Consider the following 14,649-nt stretch of genomic DNA (forward strand, 5'->3'; position numbering starts at 1 on the left):
GAGGTACGTGCCATTGGCCAGACTTGAACCCAGGACCCATACTCTCCCACAGCCGAGGTCCTTGCAACGATTGAGTTAATACGATAAAAGTGTTTAGCGCAGTGCCGGGCAGCTAGGACGTGCTCAGTGACTTTTATCGGCTGTTGCTACTTGAGTTGTCAGTATTACAGCCATCATTGTTTGCAGCTTACCTGCCAAACTTCCTGTGTCCCGATCTTAAGTAACTGATCGGTAAGATCTCGCCCACTCTGAGGAGGCCACATGCACACTCCAGACCACGGACTGGGCGGAGCCCGTCCTGACAGTTCATGCCTTTCACGCCGCCCAGCGCATCTCAGCTTCCTGCCCAGCTGAGCGTCCCGGTGGCGGCCTGTGGATATTTGCCCCCTTCCGGTGAGGGTGCGTCCCAGTTACCTCTCGAGTGGGGTTGCCTGCGGGGTGGCCCTGAGCACCCCACGCTCCTCCGCTCCTCCCCGTTACTCACTGACATGCTGGCAATCGCCGGCTCCGCGCCAGCTACTCACTTACGTGCTTTGTTCTCCGAGAAATGCGCTTTGTAGTTCTTGTTTGTTGTTGTAGCTCCTGGAGACGCTATAAATAGCTTAGAGTGAGGAAACTGGACCCCGCAGCCCTGCAGACAGCAGGAACGCCCGACTCGTGTCCTTACGTAGACAAACGCCGGGCTCGGGCCGGAGGGGCCCACGGCAGCAAGCAGGCACGACCAGCCTTCATCCTGGCTTAGGTGTCAGTTGCAAATTCTCTCTCTAAGGTCGCTCCCCGCTCTCCACCTTCAGTGGTCCAACCCTGGGAACATCAGGGTGTGACAGGTGACCACAGCCCAGCAGTGTGGGCCTGAGGAGTGAGGGTCCCACCTCTCCCCGCCCCTCCCAGCCCAGCCTCACATTCCAGCAACATTCTCGCCAGGGAAAGGCGACCCGACAACAGTGAGGGTCCAGAAAGCACAGCTTGTAAAATACGCGAGAGAATCGGGTTACTTCCCTAGCGGGGGAGACAACAGAAGCGAGAGTGCTCTCAGGTACTTGGACTTGCTTGTGTGAAGGGTTCACTCAGCTGTGGGCGGTGGCCCAGCTCCCCGAGCGCCCGTCACTGACCCCCACGCTGCAGGCAGCTCCGCCAGGCGACCCCGCGCGTGGGGGTGCTGATAACGTCACGCTCCTGAGCACTTACTGCCGCCCAGCTCGGCTGGGAGCACCCGGTTCCCCACCGATCCCCCACTGGGCGTCCCTGTGCGTCCCCACAGAGGCGCTGCTGCGGACAGCGGTGGGGGCCCTGCCGGTCGGGGAGGGCGGGTGGGGTGTGGAGCAAGGTGGGAAGTCCTGTCCCGGCCGCGGGGCCCAGGACCCGTGTTCCCAGGCAGTGACGGGCGTGCCTCCCGCGGGCACCTGACGCGGAGGCCTGTGCGCTCGTTGCAGTGAACCGCCTGGGCAGCCTCAGGGACGACAACGACCCCAACTGCACCTACGAGGGCGACAACAACGTGCTGCTGCAGCAGACCAGCGGCTACCTGCTCGGGCTGCTCGGGCGCTCGGGCCCAGGTGAGCACCGCCCGCCGGGACCTGGGCCAGGCAACCCTGACGCGCTGGGCCTGCCGGCTCGTGGGGCCCAGGCGAGCACTATCTGCCGGGCACATGGGTTCCCAGGCAAGCACTCTGCCCAGCACGTGGGGGCCAGGTGAGCGCTCTCTGCCGGGCACGTGGGGGCCCAGGCAAGCACTCTCTGCCCGGCACGTGGGGGCCCAGGCGAGCACTATCTGCCGGGCACGTGGGGCCCAGGTGAGCACTATCTGCCGGGCACGTGGGGGCCAGGCGAGCACTATCTGCCGGGCACGTGGGGCCCAGGCGAGCACTATCTGCCGGGCACGTGGGGCCCAGGCGAGCACTATCTGCCGGGCACGTGGGGGCCCAGGCGAGCACTATCTGCCGGGCACGTGGGGCCCAGGTGAGCACTATCTGCCGGGCACGTGGGGCCCAGGTGAGCACTATCTGCCGGGCACGTGGGGACCCAGGTGAGCACTATCTGCTCAGCACATGGGGGCCCAGGTGAGCACTATCTGCTCAGCACATGGGGGCCCAGGTGAGCACTATCTGCTCAGCACATGGGGGCCCAGGTGAGCACTATCTGCCCAGCCTGCTGGCACGTGGGGGCCCAGGTGAGGCTCCTCTGAGCTCTCGAGCAGCCTCTGAACTCACACAGCTGGGTTCTCAGGCCCCAGAGTTAGCTCTTCTCTCAAGATAGACCCCGTGTTTGCAGGAAGGGAGGTGTCATTACACTTTGATTGACCAACTTCCCAAGTCATTGCTGAGGCGGGTGGGGGAGGACCCCTCCCCTAGGCATGCCCTGTGCCTGGATTCCCCCGGCCTTCCCCAGCGAGACTTGTGTACTCCTAGGTGGTACTCGTTTCGAGAGCCCGCTGAAGAGTGTGGACTTTCTGGAAGCCTACCCCGCCATCCTTGGCCAGAGGTTCGAGGTGGCCAGCCTCCAGGACTGCTTGGACTCCTCAGGTAAACACCCTTCCTGCCTGCTCCGTCCTGACCGGCGCAGGTGCCGTGTGTGGGGTGACAGTGGCCGTGGAGAGCCCTGGACGTTAGTTCGCCCTCACTCTTCCATCCAGCACCTCCTGTGCTGACGCTGAGCAGGCGCTGACTCTACAGGCGGCCTGGAGGCAGGCCCTCAGCCTGGGAGCTGGGCCCGCGCCCTTGACCTCCCTCTAGGGAGGGCTCATGGTTCACTGTGCAGATGTGTTTTGAGCACCTGTCTGCGCAGCCTACTGGGTGCATGAGTGGCTGAGACCCCGGTCCCTGCTCTCACGGGCTTCAGTCTAGCGTGGGGATGGCCACACAGGCACATCAGAGGCCTGGTCACAGAAGCGGGAGGCCTGCCAGGCAGTGTCCCGCATAGGCTGGGCCGGCCAGCCAGTCTCCTGAGGCAGTCGCCCTGCAGCTGAGGTCTCAGTGGAAAGAACAGGCCGGCTGTGGGGGCCTGAGGGACAGACGTCCTTCCAGGGCCGTGGGAACCACTAGGTGATTCTGAGCCAGAGTGCAGCTGACCGGTCAGGGTTTGTGTCGTCTGCTTTGAAATGCTGTTGTGGGGAAAAAGGCAACCAGTGGAGGGGAGAGAAGGTGGTGGCCTGGGCAGGATGGTGGTGGGGTCAGACGGTGGTGGTGATGGAGAGGGGCACAGACCGGAGCCGCCGGGACTTGCACGGAGTGGCCGGGGCCCGGGGGGGGCGAGGTGCTGTTTGTGCCCCACGTGCCCCCTTAGCTCAGGGGCGCCCAGCGGCTTGTCCGAGGAGGGACAAGAGCCAGGTCAGAACAGAGCCCATACGCTCCAAAGCTCCGGATCACCCATCCCAGCTTCCAGAGGCTCTGACGGGCCATCCGGCTGAGATGTCACAGACAGGCCAGGTCGGAGCTTCTGCCCTCTTCCCTGCAGTCTCAGCCCCGGCAGGGGCTTTGAGGGAAGTGCCGTCCCCACACCCACTCTGTTGTCGAATCCCGTGTGAAAAATAGCAGCTTTCAGCTGGAGTGGAGACGTCACCCGTCGGTATCTGTCCGTTGGAGCTCGGCGAGCCTGCTCCGGTCACTGCCCACACCTGTTCCCAGGCGCTCGCTCAGAGACGTGCTCTGTGGGCTGGGGCTGGGTCATGGAGCCGGTGTCCCAGCCACTGGGCAGCGCTAACCTTTCCCGTGAGACCCCAAGAAACTGGACCAGCAGCCTTCCTGCCACGAGGGGGTCGTGGGGCTCCCCCAGGCCGCCCGGCTCTGCTCCTGGCCCCTCCACCCCCTGCCTCGCTTTCCTCGCCTGCGCCCAGGGTCACAGCCCTTCCTATTGAGTCGGCTTCCGTGGGGATGGAGGAGCCAATGCATGGAAAGCGCTCAGCACGGCGCTGGGCACCCTGCGGTCAATCACTACCCAGGACTACAGACACCCAACCTTGTTACAGCTGTTCAATCACAGAATTGCCCTCCAGATGACATTTATTCCACTGGATACCGTACGCAGAGCGCCTTCGGCGTGGGAGGAGGGCCCCTGCCTGGCGGTCAGGAGACCCCAGTGTGAGTGTCCCCCGGGGGCCTTGCTGGGTCCGCTGGGTGAAGGAGCGGCCACCCTCCCTCACCAAAGGACAGAGAGCGCTTGACATCATAGCACCAGTAGCTGCAAGCTCTTCCGAAGAGGTGACAACGACAGAGAGCGGGACACTGTCATCGTCACCATTGTCGTCATGGTCACAGTCATCGGCGTCATCATCAGGAAACTTCTCGAGAGTTTCTCCCTGGGGGCCAGCTTTTGGGACAGCTTCTCTGACCCTCGCTAACCTGACCGCTCGCCTGCCTGGGGCGCAGCGGACACTCCGGAAGGCGTTTCTGATGGTTGCTGACCCCGCCCACCCCACTGTCACCAGGGCCCTGGAGCACGACCTCACCCTTCCAGCGACGTCACCCCGCTCAGGACATTCTCTTCCCTGAAACCGCCACCGGCCGTGAAACAGAAAGCAAACCCGGCCGCCAGCCTCTCAGCGCGCCCGCCGGTCCCTCCCGACACCCGACCAGAGGCAGTGTCTGCCCCAGCCTCGGGTCAGGCTCCAGGGCAGCGTCATCTGTTTTTCCTCCGAGTGCCCTAATTTTTGCAGGATCCAACCAAGTGAAAACATTTTCTGGAGGGAAAAAAAAAACAACTAAAAGTTATTTGGCGAGAGTGGCTTGGCACCGCACCCTGGCACTCTCCTCGGAGCACAGAAAAGGGAGCGCAGCCACGGCCGGCCCCGTCTCCAGGGCATTCGGTCATCCAGCCCCACAGCTTGGGGCTGGCCTCGTTTTTAAAAACTGCATAAGAGATTTATGACCCTGGAGCTCAGTGGGACTGGAGGCCCTAGGCCTTTGCAGCATCGAGCGAGGCCCGTTCGGAAGGGCAGGAGGTTTTCCTGCAGGGAGTAAGACGGTTGTTTGGAGAGGGAGGGGCAAGCGCGGCTCCGTCCGGGCCCGATGTAGGCAGATGCTCGCGCGGGAGCCGGGAGGATGGGCTTCACCCGCCGACCTGCGCCGTCGCTTAGTGATGTGAGCCCATCTCTTCTGTAGTTGGCTGTTTGCAAAAACACTAAGTAATCACAGCTCCGTGTGTTTGTTGCTGTGACAACTGTGTGTATGTGTGTGCAGGGGGGCGGGGTCCACGCTGCCCCGGGGTGCGGCTCGGGCTGGGTCCCTAACCCCACGGTGCCTCAGTGTCCCTTGTCATGGGCGGGGAGGAGATGAAGTCAGCCCCACGCTGCTCCTGGCAGGGGCCTGGCCACGTGGCGGGGCCACTGTCCCGAGCCCTCCCTGGGGCACGAGAGATGCCGGGTGAGCTCTGCCGTGCGCTTGCGGTTTCCCAGGAAGCCGGCTCCAAGCTGGGTCTCGGAGGTCGGGAGGAGCACGTCTGGGTAGCAGGCGGCCATACAGGAGCGCCTGTGGGGCCCTCTGTTGGGACCCGAGTCCTGGGCACCGGTCAGATGCTCTGTTACTCAAGCACTCCGCACCCGTGGGGCGCTCCGTCGTTACCCGCGTACTGGACGCCCGCTGGCTGCTCCTTCCTCAGTTTCTCCTGTCTCCGGTCTTGCAGTGCCCCTGGCGGCCTATGAGTGGTTGGTCTGTTACCTGCTCCGAGAGAGTCACCAGAAACTCAGTCAAGAGAAGGGATCGGGAAGCAGTGACTTTGAAGCAAAGAACAACTCTCAGGTACGTGCTTGCTTGAAAAATTGCTCCGTTTATTATTTTCCCCTAATTTTTGTGCTGCGGGGTCCTGACGAAAGTGACCCCAGTCCTTCAGCTCCCGTGACCTTGGGCCCTGGCCTGACACCTGCACCTGGGTTTGCTGTGGGGATGGGGGTGCCCCCCCAAGCCGTGCTGGGTTGTGGAAAAGATTGTGAGCGTCATATTTGAAGTGCCCGATGGTGCCCGGCCCATCCGCCCAAGCTGGGGTTACGGGAGGGGGGCCCTCGGGCTGCAGGAACCTCAGACACGCCCAGGGGCTGGGACACCAGCCAGGCCCTGACCTACCGACCCAGCGATGGCTCAGCGGCTCACATGAGGTTGCACCAGTGCTCTGCCTGTGGTTTTTCTTTGTTTTTTGTTCTTTCTTACCGGAGGATATTTTTTCCATTGCTTTTTAGAGTGGAAGGGACGGAGGGAGGGGGGAGAGAGAAAAACATCGATGTGAGAGACATGGATTGATTGCCGCCTGCACGTACCCCGACCAGAGCCAGGGATTGAACCTGCAGCCGAGGTTACATGCCCTTGACTGGGATTTGAACCTGTGGCCCTTCAGTGTGCAGGCGGACACTCTAACCACTGGGCAACGCCACCAGGGCTGCCTTTGGTTTTTCAAAGTCATTATCACCCTTCCCCTGGAGCCTCGGTGGGCGTGGTCCCGGGTCCTCACACTGGGCAGGGCTGTCTGGTGTCCTTGTGTCCTGGGAACCTGGGTGCAGGAGCAGGGCCCTGGGACACAGGGTCTGGGCTGCTGTGACCTGCATCCCACGAACCTGCAGTGATGGTATCGTGGGGAGGCTGTGGGCGTCATCCCTTCCCCTTGGTATTGCTCAGCGAGGCTCCGTATCCCCCCGAGAACCCTGCCTTCCTGACCCCACCTCCACATCAAGGGGCAGCTTCACCCTCGGGCCCACACAGCAGGGGTGTCTCTAGGAACCTGCGGAGCCCCCCTGCCTTTCGGGTGGGGGGAGGTGGGAATTGGGATGGGGTCTCGATTGGAAAGTCCGGCCAAGGGTGACTGCACCAAGGTCGAACCTGTGGCTTAAAAGCAGTGAACTCAGCAATGCCAGGGTCGGGGAGCTGCGGTTCAGCCACTGCGGCTGGGACAGGAGTCGTGAGACGGTCCCCCTGGGATGGGTTGGGACCACCGCGGGCTTAGTCGCTCGGAAAGAGAAATGAAGACCCTTCCCTGAGTCCTGCCAGGGCATCGGGGTTGTCCTGGATCTGACCCCGGAGCATTTTAAGAGTGCACACCGGGCCATTGCTAATGGCCAAGGGCGCTCGGAGCCCTGGGCTGGGCTTTCAGGATCTTGAGAGGAGTAGTCCCCTCCCGCGTGGGACTCGGGCGGCGACGGCCACGGAGGAACACTGCAGGCGATGTCAGTGTGCGCTGCCCTGTGTGAGAGGAAACACAAGCTGTGGAGAAGAGAGGACTCGGTTCACGGTTCCTGAACAGCAGTGAGGCGATAAACGCAGTCACGGCAGGCCGAGGACCGGGCGGCGGGCATCCCCAGCGGGCTGGAGGGGCAGCCGTGAGGCCTGACCGAGAACCCGTGCCAGGGACGCGCAGGCTGACGGACAGTCCCCGGTGGATGGACGGCAGGAACTGCCATCTTTGGAGAACTTACTGTTTAGTTAAAATGTGAAACGTGCCTCCTCTTTGACCCCAGGGGCACGGTTATTTTTTTCATCTACTTGCTCCCACCAGTAGCGACTGCCACTTACTGTTGACCCAAGCGAGCCGGACGTGCCCAGGAGATTCTTTAAATAAAACAAAGATGTGTTTGTCACATCTCTTGGCTGGTGACCCTGTCATGTGTTCAGAGTGAGAAATATAACAAGGTCGGCATGGGGTGTCCCCGCCTTGAATTCCAGCCTCACCACTCCTGCCTGGCACCCGCCTGACCCGAGCTCCTGGGGACACTGTCCAGGGTCACCTGTGCCTCCGAAGACGGCCTAGAATGTTTTCCCCACACGGGACACTTCACACCGTTGTCTCGGATGGATGAGATCAGAGCCAATGCCCCAGGTTCCCCGCGTACCTGCACCGGGGCCGGCCTTGACCCCGAGCCCCGTGAGCCTGGGGCCCAGCTCTTCTCCCTGGACTGCACAGCTCACCTCTGGACTTGGACAAATTGGAGTTTATTGCTTTGAGTCTCCCTTGTTAAAATACCCTCTGAGTAGAGTAGGGCAGAACCGATACCTGGATCCCGGCTGGCTCATCGCTCCACTCGCGAGGCTGCAGGCTTACTGGGGGGGAGGGGGGTTCATGAGGAGGGGGCTGGCGCTGGGACCCGCAGGGACCGGGCTGGGAGGGCCGCCCCTGACTTGAGACTGCGACGGCCTCACTGGGTGGTCTCCCCAGACATCAGCTCCAAGGTGGCAGCTGCTCTGCTCCAGCTCTGGCTGGCGGTCTGGGAGGTCCCCCTGCGGCTCACCGATGGCCCGGGGGCCCCCTGCGGCTCACCGATGGGCCCGGGAGGCCCCCCGCGGCTCACCAGTGCGTGGCCGTTTGCAGGTGTATTGCTGCCGCTCCCTGGCCTTGGCGTTCCTGGAGCTCACTGTGGTGCGCAGGTTCCACGAGCACACGCACCGGCCCGGCGTCCCGCCCCAGCTGCGGGCCGTGCTCCGTCGGCTCAGTGCCCTCTACGGCCTGTGGTCCCTGAACCAGCACAGCGCCCTGCTCTACCGAGGTGAGGCCTCTGGCTGCAGCGCCCCGCCCTGCCCCGCCCCGGTGTGACACTGCAGGTGCTGAGCGAGCCTGGGACCGAAAAGGAGCCCAGGTGCCACAGCGAGGAAGCGGGAGGGCAAAGCAGCCTCAGGCTGGCGCCAGCCCATGGACAGAGATAGGAGCTGGGCGGCTGGGGGCACCCCCAGGAATACCCGGGCTGGGGACCCAGAGGGCTTCCTGGAGGAGGTGTTGCTGGGAAGACTGGTGGGGATGGAGCTAAGCCTGGGTTTCTCAGCTGTTTTCCATCATCGCCTCCCTTGAGCCCCTTCCCCCAGGCGCCTGCAGACCACCCCTCCTCAGGCCCTGGGCTTTGCCTGCCTCGTGCCGGCCTTTGCTCCACAGCCCCAGCTCCTGGCCATGACCTCCTGGCGTGAGCTCAGTGAGGCAGCGGGTCCCCGCCCGGGGCTGCAGCTCGGCTGGCTGGGGCAGCAGTGACGCATCTTCACGCAAAGTGGGCCGATCGGAGGAGCTGCTTGAGGACGGTGGGGCTGCTTGTGGGTGATTCTGGACTTCGGGTCACAGACCCCGGGGTTACCAGCACTGTGCTTACAGGTGGCTACTTTTCTGGCGAGCAGGCAGGAAAAATGGTAGAGCGCGCCATCCTGGAGCTGTGTTCGCAGGTGAGTCGCGGGCCCCTCTGCGCGTTCGCAGTGCACCTGTGCTGCCTGTGACCGCGGTCACCCCGCTCCCACGCGCTCGTGTGCTCTCAGCCGAGAGCGGAGCAGGGAGGTCACCGGAAAACGCGCTCGTGCCTGAAACTTCAGGAAAAGGGCAACTTTGGGGGAATAGCTCAGAATCTATACACACACGGCCCTAATGCCCTTTTTACAGCCAGTTGGTGACACTCCCGAGCACATCAGGTTCCTCAGCCTCCAGTCTAAGTTCATTTCACGGTATCTCACGTTTCACGTTTTTCTTTCACCTTTTTCCACCCGGAAAACTCAGGCGGCCCTGATCCCCACGGTGGCCTCGTGACGCTCTGTCCAGTAGAAGGTTCCACCAGGACAGGCGTGTTTGGGAGCCGCACTGTCCCACCAGCCGCCACTGGCTGGGGTGCCCGCAGTGGCAGTGCGGCCAGGGTGGCTAGGAGTTTAATTTTCTTTCACTTTAATTAGTTTAAAGCGAGAGCGCCACACGTGCTGTGGCCGCCACACTGGGCCGCGCAGCTGCACCCAGGGAGCTGAGTCCTGGCTCCGTCGGGGCAGGAAGTGAGTCACCCCCATGTAGTCAGACGCCCCCGTGGTGGCGCTGGGCCATCGCAGTCACCCCGGCAGCGTGTGCAGGGCTGACGAGCCCCAGCCGACATCTCTGCCGGGTTTAGGCCTCTCCAGGTTGATGCCACAGCACCCAGCACCCTCTCCCTGCACTAGGAAGGGTGTCGCTCCAACACCCATGCTGGCCTTTCCCACAGCGAGACCAGTGACCTGGAGGCACTGTCCTCTGGTTGATGTTTAAGCAGCTGTCTCCCGGGTGCTCCAGTGCGCTCTCCCCTGTGGCCTCAGCGGCGTGGGATCGCAGCTATAATCAGCCCACCCCGCCTCTCGACCCACCACCTGGTGGCTCCAGGTTCCTCTGCGACCCCCCGGCAGGGGTGTGCGGGCCCTGGGACCGTGAGCACATCAGAGACCAGTGTCCCAGCTGTGGAGACGTCCCCTTTGCCCTGTTTGCTGTGGGTCTTGTTGCTCTGCGCTGACCCCTGTCCCAGAACTCTGCTCAGCACAGCTGTGGGGTTTCACAAGGATTAGAAAAAAGTTTTTGCATTTCAAAAAAATTCTTGGGAGTCTTTTATAAATTCCATCCTGAAGATGAGTTTGTGCAACAGACGGAAGGGTAATAAACCGCCGTGGACCTGAGAGCTGCACAAGGACCTTTGCAGGGGCTCGGAAATGCCTGCTCCAGGGCACTTTCTGGGCACGTTTTCCTGCATTGGAACAGCCGCTGGTCAGGGGTCTGAGACAAACCAGGCAATGGGCTGCAGGCCTCACTTTTACCAGCAACCCCTACCTGTTGACAAAAAGTAAAACGTCGGGAGTCTTGAGTGGATAGCAACATGGTGAAATATCCAAGGACCCAGGGGGCTGGTGAGAAGATGCCCTGGGCACCGAGCCCCGCGCTAGGATTACCGTTGCTAGTGGTCGAGCAACAAACTCCAGGGCTCTGTTCCTCCGTGGTCGCCATGGAGATGCGGGGCCTCGCCAAGTGTGTGGCCTTTGTTTTCCAACAGCTGAAAGACGATGCGGTGGCCCTGGTGGACGTGATCGCCCCTCCCGACTTTGTCCTGGACTCCCCGATTGGCAGAGCTGACGGCCAGGTAAAGGCCTCCTGTGCTCGGTGGGCCCATGTGTGTCAGGGGACCACTCTACTGCACAGCCTGAGGTGACGACCTGCCCAGGCGTCTCCTGGCACCTGCTGGAAATTGTCACACTTGGGCCACAGTGGAAGGAGTGGCAGGAGAAGTCGGGGTGGTCTCTTCCCCCAGAGCCTTCCTCTGAGAAATGGGGGTAACGTGGCCCGAGTAGGGCTGTGATGTGGATCCCCGGCCCTGCAACATCTCCCTCCCTCCCTCCCTCCCGTGGTTCCAGGCCTGGTCTATCCCAGGGCTGGCTCCTGCCCTGTCAGCTGGGCCCCTCACCTCTGGAGTCTCTACTCCCTGGTGGCCCCGTGCTGGCCCCTTATCTCTCCCCCCACCCCTGAATGACTTCTTAAAAAGCTGGTGTCATCAGGCCACTCCTGACTGAGCCCTCCATCAGCATCCCCTGTCCCTGAAATTGCCCCCAGCTCTCTCCCTGCGCCCCAGCCCAGGCCCAGCCTGGCTGGTTCTCCAAGGTCACCGTGTGCTGTGCCCTCTTCCCTGCACCTCCAGCTCACAGTCCCCTCTGCTCGTCTATTGTGCTGGGCTCATCCCACCCCAGGACCTTTGCACCTGCTGTCCCTGTTGCTTGGAGCTCTTCCTTTCACTTGGTTTTAAGCAAAATGCTGCCTCTCAGAGAGGTCTTCTCAGGCCTCCAGGGAAGTGCCTCCAGATGCACACCCCCAGATGTGCACCCCTACTCTATCCTGCTCTGTGACCTTCAAAGTGCTCATTACTGAACCTATGTGTCCTTACATGACTTTCTCTGCCACATGGAGATGCCAGGCTGGGTGACACTCGAGGTCTGCTCCGTGCCTCCCAGCACTGCTATCCACAGGCATCGTACCTGTGTTGCCCTGGAGATGTGCCTGAGGTCTCAGCTGTCGTCAGTGGAGCAGGATCTACCCCCACCCCCACCCCCACCGCCATGTCCTCTCTGTGAGACGCCTGCCGCCAGCTCAGGCTCTGCCTGGAGCGTGATTGGGAGGGGACAGGAGCCTGCACCTGTCCTCAGAGCACACTGAGATTGGTGCTTTACATGATCACCTTCTACAATCATCAGCCTGTCCCAGGAGAGTAGGGCCCTGACCTCTGCCCAGCCTAGGCCATGCCTGGGGCTGGGACGTGAGTACCGGGTGCTGGGTATGGAGCGTGGAAGAGTCCCCATCCAATTCGTGCATGTTTCATGCCCACAGTGCTGGGGGCGAGCCCCACGCCCAGCCAGGCCAGGGGTCATCCAGCCAGGAAGTGACAGAACCAGGATCTGGGTGGAGGTCTGTCTGGAGAGGAGACAGGAGAGCCGCCCTCGGCCCCCTGCTGTGGTCAGGGCTGTAGAGGAGACCGTGCTCAGCCCACGGGAGAGGGGCTGGCCTTGGGCGGAGGGGGCTTAGCAGGCGATCAGGCAGGTGGCATTTGAGGAAGAGGTAGCAGTGGCCTGTCAGAGGGCCTGGCAAATGGCATCCTCCGGGGACCCCTGAGCACACAGGAGCGTCTGCCCGGAGAGAAGGGGCCAGAGTGGCCGAGCACTGGGGCCTGCGGCCGCTGTGCAAGGGGCAGCCCGTGTTAGGGCAGGTGGGTGGTTGAAGGCCATCCCCATGGTGGGCCCCTGACACCACAACTAGCAGAGGCCTCGCTCGACAGGATGGTTTATACCACGTGCATTTCTCCCAGTTTTAGGGGCTAATGTTTTAACCAGGTGCTGCTAGTAAACTCATTTTAAGTGAGCAAACGCAGCTGTGGGAGATGACCCGAGACGATCATTTAATGAAGCCCATGCTCCCTACTGTAAGCTGTAACCTCGGATCCATGACCCAGGGAGGAAAAGCCTGAATCTGCGTCTCTGGAGCCAAGAATAGCAGCCTGTGGGAGCAGAATTGCTAAGTGCATTTAGCAGGTGCAAGGAGAGTGGTTTCTGAAAAGTAAAACGGGTCGATGTCAGCCAGATACAGAACAGGCCCCTTTCCTGTCCCCGCCAGTGGTGGAGGCTTGTCTGGCGCTGGCTCAGGACCTGGGCGCTCGCTGTGCTGGGAGCCGGCAAGACTCGGCCCTCGGCACCGTGCTCCGCGCGGCCACCCTCAGCTGCCGACTGCATCTCTCCAGTGAGACTTGACTGGAAGCTGTTTGTTTTGAAAGTCCTGGAGGAGACGGCTGGGACATTGTGTGCCAGGCTGCCGGCCCAGGGGACCCAGGGGCCACCCAGCAGGGTCAGCCCGACGGCCGTCATTCTGCCACTCGGCTGCACCTCCACCGTGCCAGCCGGCAGCCTGTGGGTGCCAGGGGATCATCTTGAGCACAAACAAGAAACAGACCCGCCCAACTCTGTCATGGCCACACTTGACCCAGGACGCAGCATTTGTCCTCAGAGAAAAGGCCAAGCAGGGTGTTTACCTCCCAAATGTACTCTATGATATAACTGCATGTTCCCAATAGTTTTCTACTGGGGAGAAAAGCTTTATAGAAATCAAATGTAAATCATCTTAAAGATTTTTATGAAAAGTGACAGGAGGGCCCTAGCTGGCTTTGCTCAGTGGTTAGAGCGTCCGCCCACGGACCGAAGGGTCTCAGGTTCGATTCCGGGTCCAGGGCATGTACCTGGGCTGCAGGTTTGATCCCTGTCCCTGGTCGGGGCTCATGCGGGACAGCCGATCAATGTCTCTCACGTCTGTGTTTCTCCCCTCCCCCCACTCTCTGAAAAGCAATGGAAAAAATAACCTCAGGTGTGGATTAAAAAAAAAAAAAGTGACGGAGAGAATTTCCCATGTTTGAACAAAAGCTTATAAGCAGAGTTGCTTCTGCACACCGGCCATCGGAGAAATCCTTATTACTGATGCGTGTGTGGTTTTTTGCAGCTCTATAAAAACCTCTGGAGCGCCGTCCTTCAGGAGAGCAAGGTGCTGGAGAGGGCGCCGTGGTGGCCAGAGTTTTCGGCCAACAAGCCTGTCGTCGGGAGTCTGAGCGCAAAGCTGTAGCTGCCCGGCACACGGGCAGCCAGGCCCGATGAAGCCAGTGGAGGATGGATCTCGCGTCCCAGCCCTGCTCTCTGATAACTTGCCTCTGCTCCTGACTGGCTGGTGGCCTTGCACCACCAGGGCCTGGCCCAGCCCAGCCGGACCCTCCTCCTGAGTCCCACCAGGAGGGGCAGCCCCAGAATTCAGGGGTCATCTGCTGTGTGAACAGAAACCCCCTGTGATCGCATCTTCCTAACCGACCGTCAACTTGTGATAAGAGTTTGCACCTGTTTCTCATCCACGGAGCGCAAAGCCGACGGCCCAGGCCCAGGCCTCCTGGTCAGCAGCTGCTGCTCTGCAATCATCGGAGGGTTCACTGGGCTCGCTCACCCGGGGCTGGGGGCTGCCCATCTGATTCTCTGCCCACTCGATTTCACTATGTGATCAAATGGTAACTTTCCTGATTCGCCCTGTAGACCATCTGAACGGCATTGGTTCAGATTTTTAAGAAAAAGAATAAATCGGGTTTATTCCTTGTGTGGAGCTGGACGTTTCCATCCAGGAAATGTTTCCAATGAAAAAAATTTCTAATAGTGTGAAAGTCTGGTCAGTTTAATGTCCTGGCCTCCAAGTCATGCGCATGGTGCTCAAATCGGTTTGTTCCTACAGTCAGGAAACCGGCTGCTCGGCCCAGAGGAGCAGTCGCTCAGCAAACCCTTTCACGTGCCCGCGCCCTCAGCATGGCCCAGGCCTGTGCGTGCCCATTCCCGTCACTGAGACCAGGCTGAGGAGGTCAGGGAGCATCTCCCCCATCACTCGTGTCCTCGGGCAGGCTCGCAGGCTGGCGGCTGGTCC

General features: G+C 61.3%; 1 protein-coding gene across 5 annotated transcripts in view; it reads left to right on the forward strand.

Annotated features, from left to right (window-relative positions):
- Window positions 1-14,337, forward strand: part of ACOX3 (acyl-CoA oxidase 3, pristanoyl) — a 31,062-nt gene extending 16,725 nt beyond the window's left edge. For all 5 annotated transcript variants that reach the window (XM_081157746.1, XM_081157747.1, XM_081157745.1 and 2 more), the window contains exons 12-18: window positions 1,434-1,556; window positions 2,409-2,522; window positions 5,617-5,732; window positions 8,284-8,458; window positions 9,049-9,116; window positions 10,721-10,807; window positions 13,696-14,337. In XM_081157746.1, the coding sequence (XP_081013872.1) occupies window positions 1,434-1,556; window positions 2,409-2,522; window positions 5,617-5,732; window positions 8,284-8,458; window positions 9,049-9,116; window positions 10,721-10,807; window positions 13,696-13,815 (803 nt within the window). In that variant the 3' untranslated portion in view covers window positions 13,816-14,337. The remainder of the gene's footprint in view (window positions 1-1,433; window positions 1,557-2,408; window positions 2,523-5,616; window positions 5,733-8,283; window positions 8,459-9,048; window positions 9,117-10,720; window positions 10,808-13,695) is intronic.
- Window positions 14,338-14,649: the final 312 nt, after the last annotated feature.

This window comes from Miniopterus schreibersii, assembly GCF_964146895.1.
Source record: "Miniopterus schreibersii genome assembly, chromosome: 1".
Classification (NCBI taxonomy): Eukaryota; Metazoa; Chordata; class Mammalia; order Chiroptera; family Miniopteridae; genus Miniopterus; species Miniopterus schreibersii.